The sequence below is a fragment of the Drosophila nasuta genome, chromosome X (genome assembly GCF_023558535.2).
Source record: "Drosophila nasuta strain 15112-1781.00 chromosome X, ASM2355853v1, whole genome shotgun sequence".
Lineage (NCBI taxonomy): Eukaryota > Metazoa > Arthropoda > Insecta > Diptera > Drosophilidae > Drosophila > Drosophila nasuta.
In genome coordinates, this window is record NC_083459.1 from 20,594,553 (window position 1) to 20,618,236 (window position 23,684).

The window sequence follows — 23,684 nt, forward strand, 5'->3', positions numbered from 1 at the left end:
CACACATACATACGTAGATACGTACATAAATATCCATATACGGTGTGTGTGTGTGTGTGTGTGTGTGTGTGTGTGTGGATGGATGGAGGAAACAGATGCAATGCTTTCAACTCTGATCCCAAACACGTAAAATAGTTTTGATACCCATTTAATAAAAATTCTTTCTATGTATGTTTTTAGTTTGTTTTCGTTCTCCGTCGTTTTTCTTTAGCATTTTTGGGCCTCCTCCCTATTGCCTTGTGCTCGTTTTGTCATTTATATTGTTAGCCCCACCCGGACCATGCCCACCTGCCAGCCAACAAACCAACGAACCAACGAACCAACGAACCAATGAAGCAACGAACCAACGAAGCGAGCCAAGCACTTTTGACTCTCTCTCCATCTCTCTCTTTCTCTCTGTTTGTCCCTGTCTCTGTCTCTTTGGCTGTGTGACGCTGCGGCAACACTTTTCAGCACGCTGCGTCAAAGCCGGAAAGTGAAAAATCCCAAACGGAAATACATTCATTTGCTTGTTTTACTTTTCCAATTCCAACGCCGGAGGTTTCCATCTTCTCTCTATCTCCCTCTGTCGACTGCCGAGGGCTGACTTACACTCTGTATGTGTGTGTGTGTGTGTGTTGGCAAGTTTTGCTGCTGCTTTGCTGCTGGCGCAGTTTTTGGCTTCGGTGCCGCAGTCACGTTTAAAACATTAAAGTTAGATTTATGACTCTTTGGGTTATAAAATGTCTTTAGATTGATTCCCGTCACATGATGACAGTTTTTCGTTTTTCATTCAGTTCAAGGCAGGCGAACCACACACTCTCTCTCTCTCTCCCTCTCTCTTTCTAGCTGTGTATGTGTGTATTCCCCAACATGGACTTTTGCCTAGAGGGCAGGACACGGCACCCAAGTCATGGGCACCATGTGTAGACAATGAATTTTTAAGTTGTTTATAAGTTGAGCTGCCTTCTGTCTCCCTCTCACTCTCCTACTCTATCTCTCTCTTTTTCTCTCTCTCTATCTGTGTGCGAGTTGGGAATTCCATTCATTCCATGCCTAGTTGGAGTCTCTTCGCTTCGCCTGCATTAATTTTAGTGCGCATCAATTTCAAACCACTTGAAATTTGACAAATTGTGTCGCAGCAGCCACATTGACACACTTAATCCAACACACACACATACAGTGAAAGGGAAGGGCAAGGGAGGAGGGCGGAGGGCGGAGAAAAGCCACAAATGGAACGAGTGCATTCGCTTTTCATTCGCTTTTTCCATTCGTTTCGTTCATTCGTTCGTTTCGTTTCGTTTCGTTTCGTTTGGTTCGTTCATTACCATTTTGGCCGTTATCAAAGGCAATTTTTAATTAGTCGGTGCCTGATTGATGGCGCTGATAAAGAAATGTCATGACAGCAGCTGAATTTCCGTTTTCCATCTATACAATACGCTTCATTCGTGGGGAGGGAAATGGAAAGCTCGCTGGCCACACCGCACCGCGCACTAAATGGCCAAATGGGAAAAGTGAGGAAAAATTGCGCGAAATGGGGAAAATGGGGAAAATGGGCCGCGTTCATTAGCGTGTCGCCCGCACTGACACAAAAGGAAGCTGGGCGCGCGATAGAATTATCAAACATGGCCGCAATGACTATAAGGTATATAGTAGTAGATGGTTGAAGAGAGAGAGGGGGAACGGGGGCAGGCTTACGTGCCACTGCACACATTGTGGCAATGTGGAAGGGATTGGAAAAAGAAATGGAGAGCGGAGAGAGGAGGAAAGCGGGAATGGTTGCTTGCAGATTTCCAAGCGCTAATTACGTGGTCATTAATTGCGCTAATTATTTTTCATTTTCTGCGCTTCGCTTTTTAATGCACAACCTCCAACCTCAACTCTCTCTCTCTCTCTCTCTCTCTCTCTCTCTCTCTCTCTCTCTATCTCCATCTCTCTATTTAACGTGCATCTCTTTCGCTGCTCTTCAGGTTTCATCTTTATTTTCAATTTCATACATTTCATTTTGCATCATTTGCATGCCACATTTGAATTCCTTTCTGTCTGCGTTGTACTTCGTACTAAATGGAGAGCCTGGAGAGCAGCTTGGTTCCTACTATTTGCAGCCACTGTGTCTGTGTCTTGTGCAAAGATTGTCGTCCACTTTGTGCACTCAACTTGCAAATTTCCAACACGTTTTCTACATACTCTCGGTTTGTAATAAAATAAATTAAAAAATATAGTAAAAACAATAAAAACAAATAAATAATAAAAAAACAAATAAAAAAAATACATATAATAAACTTAAGAAAAAACTAATAATTATAAAGAATGCTAAAATAAGTAAATCAAACAGAGAAAATAATGTTTTTTATAAAACTTACAACATAGAATAGAAAATAAATAAATCGAACGAAGCAAATAATTTCAATAAAATTTATGAAATATTGAATATAGTCAAATAAAGTATATTTAATACTAAAATAAATTTGAATATATGTATATATAAATTAATGGGAAGAATAACAATATTTATATGTTGTATAGAGTAAATAAATAAAAGAATACAAATAAACTCATATCATTTGTGTATTATAATTTAAATAGTCTCAAAATAATATAAATTAATAAGCATATCGAAATGATTATATTGAAAAAATAAATATAAAATTTCACTAGAAATATCAGTAATAAAATTAAACCTTGAAAATATTTAATAGGCTTCCCTTAACAAAATACTTAAAAATGTTTATTTTCTTCTCTTGTAATAAAAAATATTCTCATTCTTCGTTAACTTTTATCTTAATATTTGTATTTTTTTTGTAAGAAACATAACATAATATATTTGTATATTAATATTTAGATATATTTGTGTTACAAGAATTTCGCATTAATATTTCTCAGCCCCGTTTAGCTTTATGTACTTGTAGTATACTTTTTGTAGAGCATTCGCAATTCGTTCTTGCTGCGCTCGCTGTGCGCTTCCTTTTGCTGACTTTACTCGCTGAGTGTTTTTTTCATTACGTTCATTTTCTTATGCACATTTCTGTAATAAGAAAATGCGCATTAGGTAATTTTCCTGGCTATTTGCACTATTCGCAATTTGTTCGCAACGATGGTGCTCCAAAGCTTCAAGCTGAGACTGAGACTCGAGCTGTTCTCTCTGCCTCGCTGTAGAATGCCATGATAGTAAGGGGAAGGTGTCGTGTGGGGTGGGGAGGGGAGGGGAAGGTGGTGGGGGTGGACTGTGGAGGGGCTTTGCGCCGCTCATAAACCGCAAGTGACCGACATTTTGTGTCGTTGTCGTCGTTGTCGACCAGAAATGAAAATGGCTAAAACTGTGCCAACGGAAAAGATGAACACACACACACACACACACACACATACACACACACACCGTTTGGGGTGTTTACTGGCTTGTTGTTGGCTTAGGGCAGGCAAGAGTGGTGGAGAAGGGGGAAAGTAGCGAGGGGAACAGAGGGGGAACAGAGTGGTTGGCTTGTCGGTGTCACTGATAATTTGATGAAAATGACGCTGCTCTATATTACACTTTGTGCTAATTGAAATTTTCATCAGCAGCAAAAGCAACCGTCAAACCGACTCGAATTTCTTTTTTTTTCTTTATTTTTAATTTATTTTTTGGTTAGCCACCGAAATTGCGTGTGAGAAGCACATTTGAAATGTTTGCGTGAATTTCAATAAATTAAATTGTTGATAAATATTTGATTTGCTGCATTTGAATTTGAATTACGAATTTTCATTGAAGTAACAACAAAACGTTAAACTAATGATTGAGTTCAATTATTTATAAATATATTACTTTAAAGTAATCAGAGTATTTATGAGTGTAGAAATCATAAAAGAAATTCTTTTATATGGCTAAAAATGCTTACTGTCATCGAGTCTTAGCTGCTTTAAATTAAAATCTAGTATATTTTCAACTTTATGCTAGATTTCGAATATGCCAATATACCAAAAATATCATTCGGTATATTTAAGTATTTTTTTCTCCACATACATTTAGTATATTTCAAGAATAATACCGTTCAAATGGCAATATACCAAATATAACATACATCACATTGTTTGTATTTTTGCAGTATATTGATTTTGTATATTTTACGAAATAATACCCCACAAATATATCAATCGATATACCAAATACAGTTTTCGGTATATTTTAAGAATAATACCAAACAAATGTGGTACTACATCAAAATACGAAGTATAGTCGTTGGTATATTTCACATTTGCGGCGAACACATTTGGTATATTTTAACAATAATATCACACAAATGTTGTAATACGTCCAATATACCAAATATAGTTTTTTAGTCAATTTTTGTATTTTTGCGGTATATCGATTTTGGTATATTTTACATAAATTGTAAAGTTAAATTATTGATAAATATATTTACATTAAAGTAACAACAAAAATGCAAAACAAATTATTGTCTTTAATGCATATCAATCATCAAACTAAATTTGAATTCGATTTTTCTATGAATCTCTGCAAATATTATTTTAAGTTTCGAATTTTGTCTAAACTCTTCGATGCACTTAACAAGTTCTTAAACTGGATACATTAAGAAACAAGCAACTCAATTGTGTCAAAAGTTAAAGTAGTTTTTAATTGTTGTGCAAACATATTTACCGAAGAGTTGTGTAAATGAATTTTCCATCATCATCAAATCAAATAAATGAAGTACAAGTGAAGCAAGTATTTTAGATTGCTAGTTGACTATTTACAAACACATTTGTCCGAGTATTTTGTTACACACAGAACTCACACACACACACACATAGAAAGATGGAAGTTAATTTCCATCAAGTGCAGCGACTCATTAAGTGCAATTTTTTGCACTTGGCCAGTTATTTAAAAGCTTTTTCGGCTTCTGTGTTTGCATCAAAGATTGTTAAATGGCCTTTTTACGTTTTTCGTTTTTTTTTTTACGTTTTTGTGTTTTGGTTCTTTTGGCAGTTTGCTTTTCAATTCACGCAGCTGGCGCGAAAAGTTTTTAACTCGTTTCTCGCTCTCTCTCTCTCTCTCTCTCTCTCTCTTATTTTCTTGCTCAGTAGTTTTGCTCTCTCCGGCGTGCTGAAAAAGCCTGGCCACAAACATTTTGAACATTTTGAAACGGCTTGCACAAAACTTCAAATTACTTAATCAAAAAATGTTTGCCAGCAAAGTCAAGAGCGAGAGTGAGAGAGGGAAAGGGAAAGGGCAAGGGAAAGGGAAAGGGAGAGATTTTCGACTTCAATTTGCAGTTTTTTGCTGGCCACAGAAGATGAAAGCAAATATGGCGGCTCATGTTGACACAACACGCCCCCCGCCTCCATCGCCCACGCACCCTTCAACGTGCCACAGTTTGGGAGATGTGAATGGATGTTGTTGCCCCATGCGGGCAGCCATTAGCAGTTGTTGCTGAGCGGCAAAGGCTGATTATGATTTATGCCACGACAACTTCGACTCTCGACTGTTGCCAAAAGAGATGCCACAGCGGTGAAAGGGGAGGAGAAGAGCGGGGGGAGGCAACATAATCTGAGCTATTTTTAAAACCTCGTCTTGCAATGTGTCCTGTGAACGGCGGCGGCGGCACGTATCTAATTTATGCCATCTAACAAAATGCAAACAACAACAAAAGACCAGCACAAAACTTTTCACAGTTGCCCAGGCCATGTGTGTGTGTGTTCGTCATGTGTGTGTGTGTGTAGTTAGTTTGAGTATCTGTGAGTGTTGCGTGATTTTGCTATCTATAAAACGTTTTTCTGTCAAGTTCGTCGTCGTCGTCGTCCAACTTTGTTTTGCGCTTTTGTCTTCGCCTCAACTTTTGCCTCGTTTCTCTGCTCGCTTTATGAATTGTATCTTTTAAGGGTTTTCTTCTTTTTTTTCGTACTCCTACTGTTGTTGTTGGGTGTCTGGGGGAGGCTTATTGACGACCGTAAATGGCCAGATATCATTGTTTATCTATGTGTGTGTATGTGTCTCGATATTAAATATGTGTATGTTTTGTTTCGCCTTCGAGCAACAAACAAAATGAAGACATAAATGGCCAGCTTGAAAATTATTGCAGAGCCAAACCAGAGAGAGAGAGAGAGAGAGAGAGAGAAGCTAAAACCCAAAAGGAGCAAATGCTTCCAAATTGGCATAAGCAGACGCCGTGACAAGACAGATTGAACCCCGACGTTTTTCTCCTCTTCGCCTTCGAGTCCTTGTCCTCTTCCTTGTTATATTCCTAGTTGTCGTCGACGTCGTCGTCGTCATCAAATATCGCCTGCCGTTACGAAAGTGTTACGCTTCAATGTGCTTTACACAGATATAGCACATATATAGCACAGACTGGCGAATAAAATGTATATATTACGCATACCCTGTATCAATCAAGTGTGTCAAAAAAGGTATTCAAATTCTTTTGCTTTTAACTTACTGCATTCATTGCAAATATCAACGACTTTTTAAAGTGAAAAACTTTTATTAAAAAAATTCAGTAATCTGCTTAGAAATTTCAATATGAATTTAAAATTTCATTATAAATAAATAAACAAATGATGTGTAGAATTGAAACATTTGATAAGAACTTCACTGAACTTCTAAGACTTTTCAAAATGCAAAACTTATATTAAGTAAAAGCTGAATCTAACATCAAGATATTAAGCATTTGTTAAACACCTGATGCAAAGAAATTAAATATTTAAGAAACACTGCACTGATTGAGACTTGAATATTAATTTCAATTTCATAATTGAATTGCAAAACGTTCGACAAATATGAATAAGAATTTCATTATAGATAAATGAAATGAAATATTTTTTATCGGACTTCACTGAATTTCAGTAACTCCTATTACTGCATAGAGTAGAAATATATTTAGTAATTATTGAATTTAAACAAATGACTGAAACTTTAATATTAATAACAATTTCATAATTAGTTTTATATTGATGCATTTTGCTATTAAAATCTCACTTTAACTGTCCAAATTGCAAAACATATAATTGGAAATAATTGAATGCATTTACTTAGTATTTCATCCCACTAAATAAAATGTTTATCATATTTGCAATTTATTTGTAACTTTGACTTGGCATAAAACCAAAAAACTGCAAATCATTCGTTAAATACCTTTTTGTGTTAATTTGAATTATATATTAAAATATTATTATTATTACTAATTAATTTATAATCTAAAGCGCTTTGAACTGTGGCTAACAAGATGTTAAATTTAAAAATTAAATTTCTTATTAAAATTTCACGCTGAATTTTTTAAAATGATATTTCAAAAACTTGTAGATGATAGCAAAAATCGTTATTTAATAACATATTATAGATATCAAAACTCATTTTGATATTGAAGTGAATGCTGATGATAATGATGATGTTGACTTCTCACTTCAATTTTGTTTAACTTTAAATTTCAAGCACTGAGTATTTTCAAGTGTGTGCTGCTCAAATTCTTTTGACATACGAATAGTTTTGCTTGTTTTTTTTTTTATTGTTTTCTGGTTGTTGTATTTATATATATTCTCTTGGTTGTTTTTATTTAGTTTGTAAAGTTTGGTGAGCAGTGCCTATGATAGACGAGGCGTGTAATTTGAAAGTTGGCACTCGATGAGCTGCAACAACAGCAGTCAAAAAACGAGTAGAAAAGAAAAGAAAAGAAAACTAACGCCAGACGTTGGCCACGTTCGAGATGCAAATGGCAAAACAAAAACAAAAAAAGAAAGCAGAGTCTAAACATTTCGTGTGCACTCAACTGCAAACAAATGTGTTAAAGTCGAGGCAACTCAGCTTGAATATTGCTATCACTTTTCCCTAGCAACAGCAACGGCAGCAGCTGCATTTGCTTTATTTAATATGCAACTCGTGATGTTAATGCGCAATAATTTTGTTGATTTTATGATGCCTTTAGGCAGGAGTAACTTTTGTTTTATTTTATTGCTGTAAGAAGAGAAAGAGAGAGCTGAGTGCACAAATTAATGTAAATTGATTTGCAAGCCCAAATAAGTATGCTTTAAATTTTTGTATTTTTCGTTTCAAACGCGCTACTTAACACCATTTCTCAATATGCGACAGCTGTCACAACATAAACTAACACTTTGCCACAATGTTAGTGCCATTAAATATGATTTGAGTACTTTTTGGCAAAAGCAACATTGCTGTGGACACTTGTACTTTTACCATTTGCCATTGCCATTTCCAATGCATTTGCCACTTGCCACTTGCCACTTGGGATTTGCCATGTCCAAGTCAAGTTGCACACAGCAAATGTGACGCTGTCTAAGGGCTTCTGCATTCTGCATTTCACATTTACGGCTGCATTAATCAAAAAGAAAATCTTGAATAAGAAATTGAAATTGATTTCCGCCCAATGCGAATTGTGCGAATTATTTAATTTTTTTGATTCGCAAAAAAAAAACGGGACCACGTTTCTCATTTTTTCCACGCTGTAAATGAAAAAAAAAGAAATCTAGGTGACGGGCAATGGCTGAAAAAAAAAAAAAAAATGGCAGTAGCAGCTGCATGAATTCCAACGAGCAACGAACAGCAGCAGGAGGCAACATCATTTATCTGAATCTGAATTGGCAAAACGGGTGTTGTACCAGCTCTGCAACATGGGGCAAGGGGGCAGCTATGCAGAAATGGAAACCAATTGCATTACGACACGGTTCACAAGCTAAGCACGAGGGGCAACCAAATGTAAACTTCTTCTCTAAGTAATTCAATATATTTTTGATGATATTGAAACGTCGACTTCACAGCAGATTTCTAATGAAAACCACTTGGCAAAAAAAAAAAAAAATCACATCGCATCGGCATTTATTGCATCAACTTTAAAGCTGAGCACAGAAAACTATAGCAACAAAAAATACAACAAGAAATTTAAATATGTTTTGAATATTATTACAAATTGCAATGCTTGGTTGTCATAATTATATTATTTTTTAATTTACTTAACTAAAAATAAATAAGTTGGCATAAATGAAATAATGGTGTTGGTAATATTTAGCTTCTTTATATTCAATTGATTAAATCAAGTCAAGAAATTGACAATTGAAATTTGACAATCATTTGATTTTAACGACATTTGGACATAATTAGAAATGTTGATAATTGATTAATTTAGTATAATAATGTTGTAAAATTAAAGCCATAAAACTTTAACTTGCTTGGGTTGTTAATTCAATTAGTAAATAAAGGCATACAAAATAATTTTATTTGTGTTTATTTATTTGTAATAAGAACGTTTCATTCAATATGAATTTAAAAATATGTGTACTAAACATTAACAATATTATGGTTTTTTGCATTAAATATCATTTTATTTCTTTTTTTTTAGTTTATTGCATTTAAATTTTATTTTATTTGAGTTTATTATACTATTTTTCATTTCATAAAATTGTATTTTAGTTGATTTTATTCCAGCTAGCTTTTTTACGTTTTATTTTTTATTTTATTAATTTGCTTCTAAATTGAATTTTATTATATTCAAAACTTATTTTTATTAGATTATTTTATTTTACGTTTTCTCTTGTGTTTTGTCTCATTATACATATATACATTTTTTGTATTCTTACAATTTTTTTTTTGGTAAATTTATTTACTTTTATTTTTATTAAGTACTTTATTTTAGCCAAGTTTATTTTCTATTTTATATGTTATTAGTTGATCATTATTATTTTATTTAACATATAGTTGTATGTTATTAGTTTATCATTACTATTTTATTTAACATAGATTTGATTTCATTTTCTTCACATTTCTATAATAATTTGAATAATTTAATTGCCATCGTTGAGGAATTATACGTGTACTTGAAAGCGGTGTCCACTAAAAATGCAAAGTGTTGAAGTGACGCAGTGTGGCAACAACAACAACAACAACGGGAAAAACATCAAGTATACGAACTGTGAACTGTGACGCCACTTTAATTGATTGCCAGCTTAGTGTCCCGTCGTGTGCTCCTTTTTTTTATATTCTTTCTCTTTTTCACAAATGTTTTTTTTTTTCTATTTTGTGCGCACAGACGAGTGCATTGATTGGCAATTTTAGCCGGCAAACTCGACTCGACTCAACTCAACTCAACTCAAGTGTAGCGCCGTCCATTATGAGAATTTTATTTGACCAAAAAAAAAAAAGAAAAGAATTTGGAAGGAAAGCGGGGAGAAGGGAAGAGTAGAGAAATGCTTTTTATCGGAAATCAGTGTCGTGTAGAATTGGTCGAGTGTGCGGCTCTTGGGCAATGCGCTAATTAAAAGCCCAAATAGTTTGGCTATCGTTGAGCATTTCTGTGGATTGTGTGAATCTCTGTGTGTGTGGCAGCTTCTTGTGGCTGAGCACTTATTAACTTGCCATAAATTATGGCATCAGAAATGAAAGAGCCAACACGAAACGGAAAAACGTAAAGCAGCAGCATTTTGGTCGAACAGGTCGTTGGACGTTGATAGCTGTGCGGCTTCCTTTAGCCTGATTTTGAGCTGTTTTTTCTAGTTTTTTATTGTTCCCGCTTGTTGTTGTTGGTGCTATCTTAAATACTTACTTGGAAGTGCGAGAGAGTATTTGCAAAGCTTTTTCTGTAATTGCTGTGAGGAGCCCGGTGCTGAGCTCTGAGCTCTGAGCTCTCAGTGCTGAGCCGTGAGCTGAGTACCAAGTGAGTGCTGCGTTGGTCCCCGATGAGGGAACGTTGGATACCTACCTTCCTGTGTGTTGTTGTCCCTTTGCCAGCTTCTTTCTTACGCAGCAGCATCAGCAGCAGCTGCATCAAACTTCCTGTTGCACACATGACTCTACAACTGACTGACTGACTGACTGACTGACTGACTGACTGAGTGACTGACATTACCATTATTCGCATCAGCACGCGTAAACTTCGTTGAAGAAAACTGCACTGAAAAGTGAAGAGCTGAGAGCTGAGAGCTGAGAGGTAAAAGTCTAATGGGAAAGACGAAGCCAAAGATGAAGCCACCGGAACAAGAAGTCATTTCTTTTCTTTTTCTTTTCGTTTCTTTCCCTTTGACCAAATGCAGTTCTGAGCTGAAGAAAACATGATACTCAATTAGTTTGCAGCACTTGAGCATGGCATATTGCTTTTGATGAAATTCCAAGCTCAAACAAAACCACGAATTGTATTCGAAGCAACTTTCACGAGTTGACTTTTAACTGAAACTTAATGACAACTTTTCTTTGTTGTTTGGCGCTCTTTTTAAGTCAAATTTTTTTGGGGTTAAGGTTTTAATGAGCACAATTTCGCTCTATTAACGTATGCCACACATTGCTGTTTGCTGCTCAATTCTAAAGCGCAGTGTGCCACACGTCGTATGCGTGTTTTTCTCAAAGCATTTCCGTTGCTTCTTTCGCTCACTTGATCTGCGCTCTCTCTCTCTCTCTTGCTCGCTCCTTCGTTCTCTCTTTCATTCTCAGTTGCTGCAGTTGGCTTTGTCTTTAATTTGACGGTTTGTGTCTGCTGTTGATGCTGCTGTCATTTTTTGTATATCTAATTTGAGCAGCGCATTTCATGTTTTTATTGCTTTCATATCCTTTGCGAGTTTCGTCTTGTTATTTATTTATTTATGTCTGTATGTAACATACACTTACCTACTTACTGACAGCCAGGCACCAACAGCAACAGCAACAGCAACACGCTCCTTCCTTCTGCTCCCTCCATCATTTGGTCGACCTCATTCTGCTTTGGATCTCTCTCACTCTCTCTCCGCCTTGGTTTGCTTTCGTTTGGATTCATTTCATCTCATGCCTCCTCGCCAACTTACCTCGGAGTGTGTAGAGTGTGCACTGGAGACGGAGACGGAGATGGAGATGGAGATGGAGATGGAGATGGAGACAGGGCATCAGGCTGCCTGGCTGGCTGGCTGCTGCTTCAACCCAGAAAAGCCGAGCGCAATTCTAATGGGAATTTAAAATTTTTCACCATAAAGATGTTGACTGCGCCCCTTCCCCTTCCCGTTCCCCTTCCCCTTTCGCATTCTCCTTCCCTTTGCTACAACTACTTCGCTTCACTCCAATTCCTGTCCAGTTCTTGTTTCTTGCATAAAATGAAATTGTATTGCATTCATTTTTGTTTTGCCTCTCTCTCACATTTCTTCTTTTTTTTCGCTTAACGTCTGTTGCCGCTGCTTTATGGCTGGACACAGAAATTGCTGCCTCAGCAGCAGCAACAGCAACAGCAACAGCAACAGCAGCAACAGCAACAGCAGCAACTACAGTTACTGCTGCTACTTCGAAACGAAACGAAACGGGGTTCTGTCTTGGGCTTTGCTTTTTATGCCAGTTTCATGCCGCTGGATTCACTATTCTCTTCACGCCTCCCCCGCCTCCCCTCACCACTCAGACTTCTTTTTGCACAATAGAAAATCGCAATTCGTATTTTTAGAGCAAACGCGAAGCAACATGAAAATTTATGATACATTTGCCGCTTCGCATCCTATCGCGTCACCGCCCACTTTGCTTCAGTTGGGAGAACGAAGTCTCTTAACTCGTTTGTGTTATGGCCATGCTTTCCAAATATTTCCATTTTGTTGATAATTGTAATGGAATTTTTCCGGATTAGATTTTTCAGTCGCTTCGCTTCTATTCTTAGCAACACACAAAACAAAAGCCAAAAGCCCAAAAAAAAATCTCTTCACATAACGTTATTCATTTCGATTACTTAAGCCAGGCAATAAAAATAATAAAAATAACTAAGTAGCTGAAAGCTCGGCTAAGCACAAACATAAACAAATCCAACATACAAAACTGAAACTTCACTTCACTTGATATGCCAAGCACACACACACATTCAATCGCACAATTCTCGTAGTCTGAGTGAGAGAAGTGTGTGCTAAGTTACGAGTATGTGTGTACAGCAAAGAAAGCCTTTCGGCTCATAAATGCCCATGTCTATGTCTATGTCTGTATGTGTGTGTGTGTGTGTTGTGTCAGTTGCTAAACAAATTCATAATTCTTAAGCACGCAGAATTCACAATAGAGAAATTCAAGAAAATTGCCCATTTTTGTTGCCGCTAAAACGCAAACAGTTTACAATCTTATAGAATCTTTAAAGTGAAGAAATATATTGTAGATTTTTGTACAATATTTAAAAGTCCAATTTCAATTGTGGAAGTTCTCTTTTTTTAGTTTATAGAAATCAAACGAAATGAGCAATTAACGTATATGAATTCTACAAATGATTTATGTGTTTTCTTGTAACAAAATCTAACCGAGTTGTCATATTTAATTAAATTAAATATTTCTAAATGATTATGAATTTTAATAACACAATTTTTATGCATTTAATGAAAAATAAATACTACAAAAGAAATATGTGTTTTCTTGTAACTAAATCTACATATGTATGTGATTTGGCGTATAATAAAAATAGAATTAAATTCCAAATTATCAAATGAAATGGATAACAGGTATCTCACAGTCGAGCACACTCGGCTGTGGTTATCTTATTTGTTTCACAACAAAACCGAATTTACATGACATGAAATCAAAATCGAAATCTGCCATATTATACAAAAATATTCGCATTGAAAAGAAATTAAGTATAGAAAACAATTTTTCATATTTTTTATTTAAAATGAAATCTTAATGGCTTGCCAAAGAATATATTTTTCCGCATATTAATTCAATTAAGAATTAAAATATGATTATGTTGGTTTTTTAAGTAAATTGAACATTGAATATTGGTTTCTTCTTCACTATAAAATTTAATTGACTTGTCTCATTTAAAACATAAACCGTTTTTTCGCATTTAAATTAAATTAATTGTTAATATTAAAATCTAGTTGACTTGGCATATTATAAATTATATTTTGTGTTTGTTTTTAAACCAAATTGAATATAAAAATCTGTTTGGGAGTTTACATTAAAATCTTATTGACTTGCCATATTATAAAGAATATGTTTTTGTTCGCATTTCAATTAAATTAAATCTTAAAAAAAAAACAATTAAGTGCTCTTTCGCATTATAATCTTATTGAATTGGCATATTGCCGAAAATGAATATTGTAAATTTATTGGTTATTTGTGTTTCCTTGTTTTTCGACTAATTGATATTTTCAACTTTATTAAAAAATATAAAAACATAATTTCACTCTTGCAAAATAAGACATAATTTTGTCTTTAGCAACGTGCGTTTTAAATATTCAGCACACTATTTGCTATCGATGATCGAGCAATGAGAAACGAGTATTTAACAAACTCATGCATTTTTCATATGAATGAATGTGAATGTCCATATAACACACAAAAATAAATATATATAGTTTTTATTGGCCTTCGCTGTGCTGTGCTGCAAAAGGGCTACAAATGCTAGCAAATAGTTTTCCGTTCCGATTTGCATTTGGTGAACGGAAAAGAGAAGAACATTTTGTGAAAAACGTAAAAGGGAAAGGCTATGGAAAATAGTAGTGGAAAATAATAGAGAATGGAAAAAAAAATAAAGAAAAGGAAATGTCAGAGGATAGGATTGTGTGAAAGACAGAGACAGGGACCGAGAGAGAGAGAGAGAGAACTCGTCTGCCTTTATCAATTTTATCTGTGAAATATTTCCGAAACATTTGCCATTATATTTGCATTAGTGGCCGGAGCTTTTCCTTTTGCCGTTTTGCCCCGTTTTGGTTAACTGTGTTTTTTTGTTTTGTTGCTTTTCGCTGGCGGCATCAGGCATCAGAATGGATCCTCCTACACGCCAGTTCGACGCCAAATGAAAAGGAAAATGTGGCCAACAACAACTACTACTATATAACATCGGCGAAAAAATAGAGAAAAGCCTAGACCAAGCAAGCAACTATTACTCGTACTTTTACTACTCGTAGTGCTTTTTTTTTCTTTTTCTTTTTGTCGTTGTTGCTGGTCTATTCCCAGGCGGAAACTGCTTATCACACATTTCCACACAGCCACGCAAATTCACACAAACGAAATACAATACAAAAATTGCAAAAAACGAGCGAGAGAGAGAGAGAGCGAGTGAGAGGGAAAAATTAAAGAAGTAGCAGGCAAAAGAGAAGGAAGAGCGTGAAGTAATAGCGCACAAAGAATGATGCGTAGACATGATTTCCGTGCGGTTGATTTCCTGCCTGCCTGCCTGCCTTCCTCTTTCCCTCCCTCCCGCAAAACACTTCACTCCTCTCACTCAGTGTGTACATCAGTTTTGCGCTTGCAGCGAAACTATTTGCTTGGGGATTTAGTTTCTGATACCTTTTTGCCATGCGTATACGTAACGTAACGTATCTTATCTACATGTTTTTGCGGGCCTCAAGTGCCCGCTGCAGTCGTCGTCGTCGTCGTTGTCGTCGTCGTCGTTGTTGTTGCTGTTGTTGTTGTCGGCATCTAAGCTGGCAGCTGCCTGAAGTAGCATGTAATTCATCTTATTCCCCAAAGACAACGCCAAAAGTAAGGAGGAGATGCAGCTCTCGACTCTCCCAACTACACACAATTTGTGGCTGTGAATCGCTTCTCGCACTCTCTCTCTCTCTCTCACTCTCTCACTCTCTTCCTCTCCCTCTCTCTTTCTGGTGAAGGCGTTGCTGTCGTCGTCGTCGCGCTGAGCGTGTCTCCAATGGGACATAAATGGCATTTGGCACAGTTCTCGGGCAAAGGAGCAGGAAGACGAGGCACGCGCCTCATTACGTTGAGTCGTTACGTGTCGAGTTCGAGTTGTTTCTTTTCTCTTCCCATTTCTCCCCTCTCTGACCAGCCGCCCCGCATAAAATGCGTAATGAATTTTAGATTTCCTTTCAATGGCTGAGTAAGAAGTTATGGTCCACAAGACTCATCAAGCTCAATAGCTCATACTAGACATGGACACCTTTTTCTTTCAGTTTAGTTCTGTTCTCTTCTCGGACCTTTAACAAGTTTATGTTCACGTTATGAGCAGCAAAACGTTTACCTCCAACACCGGCAAATAGTTGTGAATGTTTCAGTCACGATAAAAGCTCGATCTAATGGCAACACGTGCTTGCTCCCCCATTGTTAGTGCTGACAACGGATTAACTAGTGCTAAATTCGGTTTGATTACTCCGTTCACTGCTTTCAAAGTGTTCAAGAAAGCTTCTTAAAAGCTTCCAGCTTGCCATTAAGCACATTTTTTAGATGTGAAGTAAAACTGTTCGCTTGGTTGGAAGCAAACAATTTTTGATTTAAGGTTAAAAAGTTAAAGTTACTCCGTACACTGCTTTCAAAGTGTTCAAGAAAGCTTCTTAAAAGCTTCCAGCTTGCCATTAAGCACATTTTTTAGTTGTGAAGTGAAACTGTTCGCTTGGTTGGAAGCAAACAATTTTTGATTTAAAGTTAAACTAAAAGTATCTGTGATGCTTTAAGCTTGCAAAAAGCACATGAATACAGCTGTGAAAATAATCGGTTAACCAAAGATAAACTTCACAACTATTCGAAATTCGATGTCTTAGAAAAAGTATATAGAAAACTTAAAGCTTTCAGTTGCGATAGTTCCAATGTTGTGCTGCACAATTTTATGTCATTTATTGCATTGATTAAAGCTGCGAAAGAGTTTTAAGATCACAAAAAGCACATTTATGTAAACTTTCAATGAAGTTCATATACTCGGTTGTGCTTGATCCGAAGAGTAACTGACTTTTAATACCTTATACAGTATTTAAAAAAATTCTTATTTATAAAGCCTTAACAAAATCACATTGATACAATTAAGACGGAATTAAAACTCTTCGATAAATTCATATACTGTTCTTGTTCTTGTTTCAATTTAAAGTTTTAAGCTTAAGCTTTAATCTTTCAATAAAGCAAATTTTTGTGCTGCTTTTATCAACCGAATTGATTGCATAGAATATTTAAGAATGTTTTAACATATTTTATTGAAATGAATTTATTTATTTATCTAATGAGCAATTGAAACATAACCCCGAACAATATTTATATGATTAAATGCCACACACACAAAGTTTAATTTGCCAAATTGCAGACAATTTGTTATGCAATAGAGCTAAATGCCGCAGTTGATCCGCTTGAAATGAAGCCAGTGTCTGGAGCTTGGCACGACATAAAATTCACCCCAATTAAAAGCGACAAAATGCAAAAACACAAATAGCAAAAAACGAAAAAAAAAAAAAAAAAACGAAGAACTGCGAACTGAGAACTGAGAACTGAGAAACGCAAAACCAAAAACGCAAAACCCAAAAACTTAGCTGCAGTGGAGAATAATTTTTCATTCAGGTTCAGTTTTGTTGGCACACAAGGGGCAAATAGTGTTGTTACAGGGGAGGGAAAGAAGAAGAAGAAGAGCTGTGGCTTCTTTTTATTACCACCTTAAAACCCTGAATGTTTCCCATTCCCATTTTTTTGGACGCCAATGGAGCAAATGCAAACATAATTTTTCTTACTTCTAATACCAGATAAATGCAGACAAGAAGTAAAATACATGCAGCAAAGCGACAGCAGCCAAAAAAAAAAAAAAAAAAAATGAAAAAAGTGTGGAAGGAAAATGGAGAAAAAATATTTAAAAAGTGCTTGCAGAAAGTTCTTTAACCCCAAGTGGCCGCCCCCAAACCAAGCTTTTTATTATTTTCAACATTTATTTGCGACGCGTAAATAAAAAAACGAAACCCGAATCGAAAACGCGAGAGGAAAAGGAGGAGGAGAAAGAGAAAGAGATGGGGAAAATGGCAAATGGAAAATGGCTCTCTAAATAATAAAAGCAAAACTGCAGAGCAAAAGTGGGCGGACTAGTCAAATGCATTTTAGAGGTAAACATCGGCCAAAAGGTGGGCGTGACAAAACACCGCCGCCTCCAGCCAGCCAGCCAGCCAGCCAGCCAGCCACCGCTGGCTGCCGTCCAATTGACGTAAATCGTGCGCAACGTTTTTGGCAGCCAAATGACTGCGGCTTTAGCTGCGCTTCTTGGCAAAGGTCAACAAACCAAGTGAACTACAGACAACCTCGCTATTCCCTTTATCTAACTATCTATCACCCTTTTACTAGCTCTGCTCTCTCTCTCTCTCTCTCTCTCTCTCTCTCTTTCACTCTCAACGTAGTTGGCTTTTGCTTGGCAGCCACATCAATTGTATCTCCAGTTCCAGCAGACAAGCAAATAGCATCCAAATTTCAAGCGAATCACAAAAATAAAAATAAAAACAAAAACTAAAAAACCTTCCACTTCATTTCCATATTTATCACAAAATTGAGCGCAGATCAATTCTCATTCGCAAATGGAAGAACAAACTCCCCAACCCATTGGCATAGAGGCTGAAAATGCAACAACCATCGTTGTTAATGAGCCAGAAATTGCCGCCAGCTCATCGGGTAATAATCCAGATGCGGCCGATGATAGACCCGGTGTCTCTGGGGTCCATCTGCTGTTGATGTGCTTGAATACGGATCGTCATGTGACATTCCATGAGGGTGTTGTCGACAACGAGGGCATGAATCGCCGCAAATCCAAATGCTGTTGCATCTATCGCAAGCCGCATGTCTTTGGCGAGAGTTCCTCGTCCTCCGATGATGAGTGCGAGCATTGCTGTGGCCATCCCGAGGTGCGTCTACGCAATCGCCTCAAGAAACAGCAGCAACAGCAACAGCAGCAGCAGCAACATTGCCAATGCGGTTGTCAGAAGCATCGCAATCATCATCATCATCCACAGCCACAGCAGACACTGGAGTTGGTTCAGCATGCAACGAATGCCAACACAGAGATTGCTGGTGATTCGGGCAATGTCAAGATCAAAACCGAATCAAACACTCTGCTCTCGGCATCCTCACAAGCCATGCAGCATTCATAACTGCATTTTACCATCTCGTCTAAATATGTTTTCTTTCTTTTTTTCGGCTATATTTGTGCATTTCATTAAAAACTGTTTAAATTGTCAAGTTCAAGTTATTCGATTTGCCTCTTTTATGCTATCAGCATTGAAAAATAGCTTACTCTTGTCTGCTTTATGAACAGCATCTAAATGGATCCTAAAAGTATGCAACGTTTTTTTTAATGGAAATGAAATTCAACTTTCATTGCATTGAATTCCTTTTTATTTCAATTTAGTGTGAGTTTTAGAATGTGGTAACACACTACGCTAGAAACAAACAAATTAAAAAATGTATTTTAAAATATGTAGAACTGTGAACATTGAAATAGCAGTGCTAACGACATACGCATTTAAAATTGAAATACTATGTTATTATAAACAGTTTAATGTATTTTTGGGTATTAATTCAAACATTGTCTCACATTAGATAACTCAATATGTGGATAATAAAAAAAAACATGCATTTTCATTAAACTTGTTTTGTTTCTGTCGCACTGCTATTTCAAAGTTCACAGCTGTATATTAAAATATATAAGCTCAAGTTTTCTAGTTTCACTAAGAAATTGAATCAGCAGTAGTACAATAATAGTTAAAGATGGAAATATATTTAAAATATATTGTAATTCTTAATTTGTAAACTCTTTTTAAAAAAATTTTCAATTACAACATAATTTAACAAAATATGCGTATACTGATTTCTTCTATAAAGTTTCACATATGGTGAACATCTCACAAGTAGTTGCTGTTTAGTCTTCATCGAAAAAAGATATCAATATATATAAAACAAATGTGATATATAAATGTATAATATACCACTTTATTTTGTCGATCATTCGGCTCATTTAAAGCGTTTTTCTATTGTGTGACAAGGCCAATGTTAGTCCCATAAAAAAGTAGGCCGGAGACAAAAGTACAGCAAAGGCAGCAGCAGCAGGGGGAGCTGTGGAAAGACAGCCACAGCTGGTACTTGGCCGCCATTAGTCAACGCCATGCCACGCCCACTGTCCACGCGCCCCTCTATTGATTGATTATGGGAACTGTCTGCGCGAACTTGTAAATAGATTAATGAACTGTTGCTGATGCACTCAGCTGCGATCTGTGCTGTCGGCTGTGTGTGCTTGTGTTTGTGTGTGTGGCATGTGGCATGTGGAATGCCTGCTGCTGTCGGCTGGCTGCTGCTGCTACTGCAGTTGATGTTGGCAGGCCAAGCAGCCTGATGCCGCCCTCAACTGAGAACTGGGAATTTCGGAGCTGTCCCGGGGTTGTTGCAACTTTGACATGTGGCAGCTGCTGCAAGTTGCCCGATTGCCGACTGCCGACTGCCGGCTGCCAGTTTGCCGGATTGCCAATACTTTGGCCATGTCTCTATGAGGTGCAGCGCAGGCTGATTCAAATTATGCAATCGTGTATTCCTGCAGGACACAAGCGAGCAGTCGAAGCAAGTAAAAGAAGTACAAAAATGAATATTTATGCAAATTGGAATTGAACATTTTGCATCCTAATGTAAGAAATATCTTTAAAACGTACTTTACCCAAAAACTGAAAAAGCAAGAGAAAATTCCATGAAACATACATTTCATTTCATAAGAATTATTCAAGCTTATAAAACTACAAGCTGCTTAAAAGTTCTTTTCATTAAATAAATGATAAACTATAATAAAAATATATATAATAAATATAAATAAATTAAAAAAAAATAAAAATATTGCAAGTCGAAATAACTTATTTGGGTTTAGTAAATACATTTTCGAAATCTTGGTGAAGTTCGTAGATTATAATTTAGTTTCTTATAACAGTACAAGCTATTTAGATATTGCTTAGTAAATTCAATATAAACTACTTAAAGTTAACTTATGTTTAATATGCATTTTGTTAAAATAACAAAATCAATTCCTTTTTGCAATCAAATAAGATAGAGCGACAAAGGTCTTTAGGCTACATCAAAAATTTGACTGTTGAATATTGCTTTAAAAATATGAATTTAATAAATAGAATTTTAAAAATTCATTTCAATTTTAATTTAGTTTAGTATGCATTATTTTTAAATCTAAATACAATTTTCAAATTTTAAGGATAAATTATACATTGCAAAATGATAAAAATATGATTACATTTCATGAAATTTACTGATGAATTGTATTTTGTAATAATGAAAAAGGTTATGATTAAATTTTATATTTGAATTAAGCATATGCAAAGTCCATAAATGATAAACTTTTCAAAATTAACTGATAAATATTATATAAAAAACAGCGAAGAAATTGTTGGAATTTAGCAGATGCATTCGCAGTTTATAACTGAAAATTTTAAAGTAGAATTTTGTTACTATTTTTATTGTAAATTTAAAATTGACTGCTGAAAAAGAGCAGCATATAAATTTCATTAATGTATTTGTTTATTATTGTTATTAATAATAATTTCGAAAAATCATTTAAACGAATATAATTAAGAAAACTGTATAAATGCATTTGCATTTTAACGTTGTGAATTGTAAATTGCAATTTCGTCGTTTCGTCTGGTATTCAATAGTTTTTGCTTCGAAGGATTCTTGGCAACAAGCTTGCTATTTCCTTTTTTTTTTCTAGTTGTGTTTGTTCTTTTTGCTGTCAAACTTTGAACCCTTTGCTACTCAGTCGCGCTAGGCAAATGTGCTCTAAGTGTGAGCGGATGTATGCTAGAGTGTATGTGTGTGTGTGTGTATGAGTGTGCCATTAAACCACATTTTAATATGTGTTGGTGCGCTGTGCACTGTGCCGTTAGTCGTTTTTATGAGGTCTCTTGGCGCTTGATTCCGCGGCCCAAATGCTGCCAACCGCATTTGAAGTGGCTGCTGGAAATGAAATACGCCACAGCAAACAGTTACCACAGTTTGCATAACTCATATGTGTATGAACGCAACACACATCCCTCTCTCTCTCTCTCTCTCGCACTCTCTGGCTCTCTATATGTATGTACTCTCTTGTGCTATATACTCGTATATTTGTATATTCGTATTCGTATTCGGATCTAGGCACATGAGTTGCTGCTGCTGTTGCTGACTCTTCTCCCCAATGCAATGGGTGCAAAAAAAAGGAACCCAGCAGATTTTGTAACTTGGTCAATAGGTCGACTCGTTGGAATTCGGAATTCGGGAGCCGCTTTTGGTTTGCTATTTTGCTCTTTGCTACTTTTGGTCCTGCACTCTCTCTCTATCTCTCGGTGTCTCTCTCTCTTTCCCTGTCATGTTGATCAAATCAAGCACTTTTGGCATTTACATTGAATCGCTGGCATTTCTCGGCTCACTTCTTTGTCCAAAATTAAATATGCTCGATTGCAAAAGCATTTTTATTTCTATTAAAGCCCAAAATGACATCAAATTGTTGCTGGTTTTATTTATTTTCTTTGTTGAAATTAAGTATACCCAATCATAAGTGTTGTAGGTTTCTTTATTTTTTTTGTTTGTATTTTTAATTTATAGGTAATATTTTATTCCGCAAATGCTAAGCAATTGCTTCTCAGTTCTATTAAAAACACATTGTTCTTGGTTATAAAATATTAAATTATATATTAGAGTTTATGTTTTCTTCAGTCGTCTTTATTTTGAACAAAACCGCATTTAAATATGCACAATATGCAACAAATTTTCGCCCCTTTTCTTTGCTGAAATTGAATGTACTTAAGTCATAAATAATTATATTAAAGCACAAAATGTTAACCAAATATTTAAAATCACGAATTCACAGTATATTCTCTATTTTATTAAAAATTTATGAAGCAATCTTTAGCATTAGTTTCCAATTAGGTATTCCAGTAGTTTCTTTTTTTCAATTGTTTATTATTTTCCCATATTTTCGTATGCATTTTAAATTTATTTTTAATCTTTGTCAAAATATTGAACACGGCCTTAAGTCGTATTTCGAGTTAATTTATTATGATTGAAAAATATAAAATAAATTTGTGACTTATCTTGATATTGTTGCTCGCAGTGAAGCTTGTTCCTCACGCACTCCTTGCGCCTATTGTGACAGTCAAATGGTGTCCTTGCTCTGGGTGTGTGTGTGTGTGTGTTCGTGTGGGTGTGTGTCAGGCTCAGCTGTCAATACGGATGTTTTCCTCTGTTCTGTTCTGTTCGGTTGTATTTTTTTGTCGGTTTGCAGCCACCATTGATGAGGTTGAACACATTTCTGGGTTGCTCCCCATTTGATGTGTTTTAAAATGCGACCCATAAATAACGGTAATGACAGATGCTGGCAACGCAGTTGGCCTTTTAACCGGCACGTCGCCCACCAAAAAAACACACACACACAAAAATAAAGTGAGAGAGGGAGAGAGAGAGAGAGAGAGAGAGAGAGACAAGTGTGAAAGGTACACTCGAGTGTGGTCGACTGTGAGATACCCGTAAGATATTTGCAATAAAATGATGAGAGTGTAATATTATACTGAAAAAATACTAAAATATACCGATTGCTGTATTTGGTATATGGATGTACTGTTACTTTCAAATTAGATTTTAAAAACATGTCTGTTAAATATAGCAAATATACTGAATGTAATACTAAAAAATACCAAAGGCTACATTTGGTATATAAAAATACTTTTACATTCAAAATATGTCATATAATAAAAATTAGGCCGATTGTCAGCCAAAGCATTCAGAACCTGACTGTTAAATATATCCAATTAATATACTGAAAAGTACTAAAATATACCAATTTTGCATATTTGGTATATGTATATACTATTACCTTCAACGTGTACCATGTTAACCAAAGCAACCAGAACCTGTATGTAGAAATACTTAAATATACTGATTGCTATATTTGGTATATCTATATACCATTAAAAGTATACCATAGAGGATAAATATGCCAGATACCTGTCTGAAAAAATACTAAAATATACTGATTGCTGTATTTGCTATATGGATATATACGGGCTACATTTGGTATATAAATATACTTTTACATTTAAAATAT

General features: G+C 35.7%; 2 protein-coding genes across 9 annotated transcripts in view; both read left to right on the plus strand.

Moving 5' to 3' along the window:
• Positions 1-23,684, plus strand: part of LOC132797212 (innexin shaking-B) — a 215,153-nt gene that overhangs the window by 55,769 nt on the left and 135,700 nt on the right. The window lies entirely within an intron of this gene.
• Positions 17,989-18,792, plus strand: LOC132795941 (E3 ubiquitin-protein ligase PPP1R11). The gene has a single exon (XM_060806911.1). It carries the CDS (start codon positions 18,139-18,141, stop codon positions 18,706-18,708), a length of 570 nt encoding a protein of 189 aa, XP_060662894.1. The 5' UTR covers positions 17,989-18,138; the 3' UTR covers positions 18,709-18,792.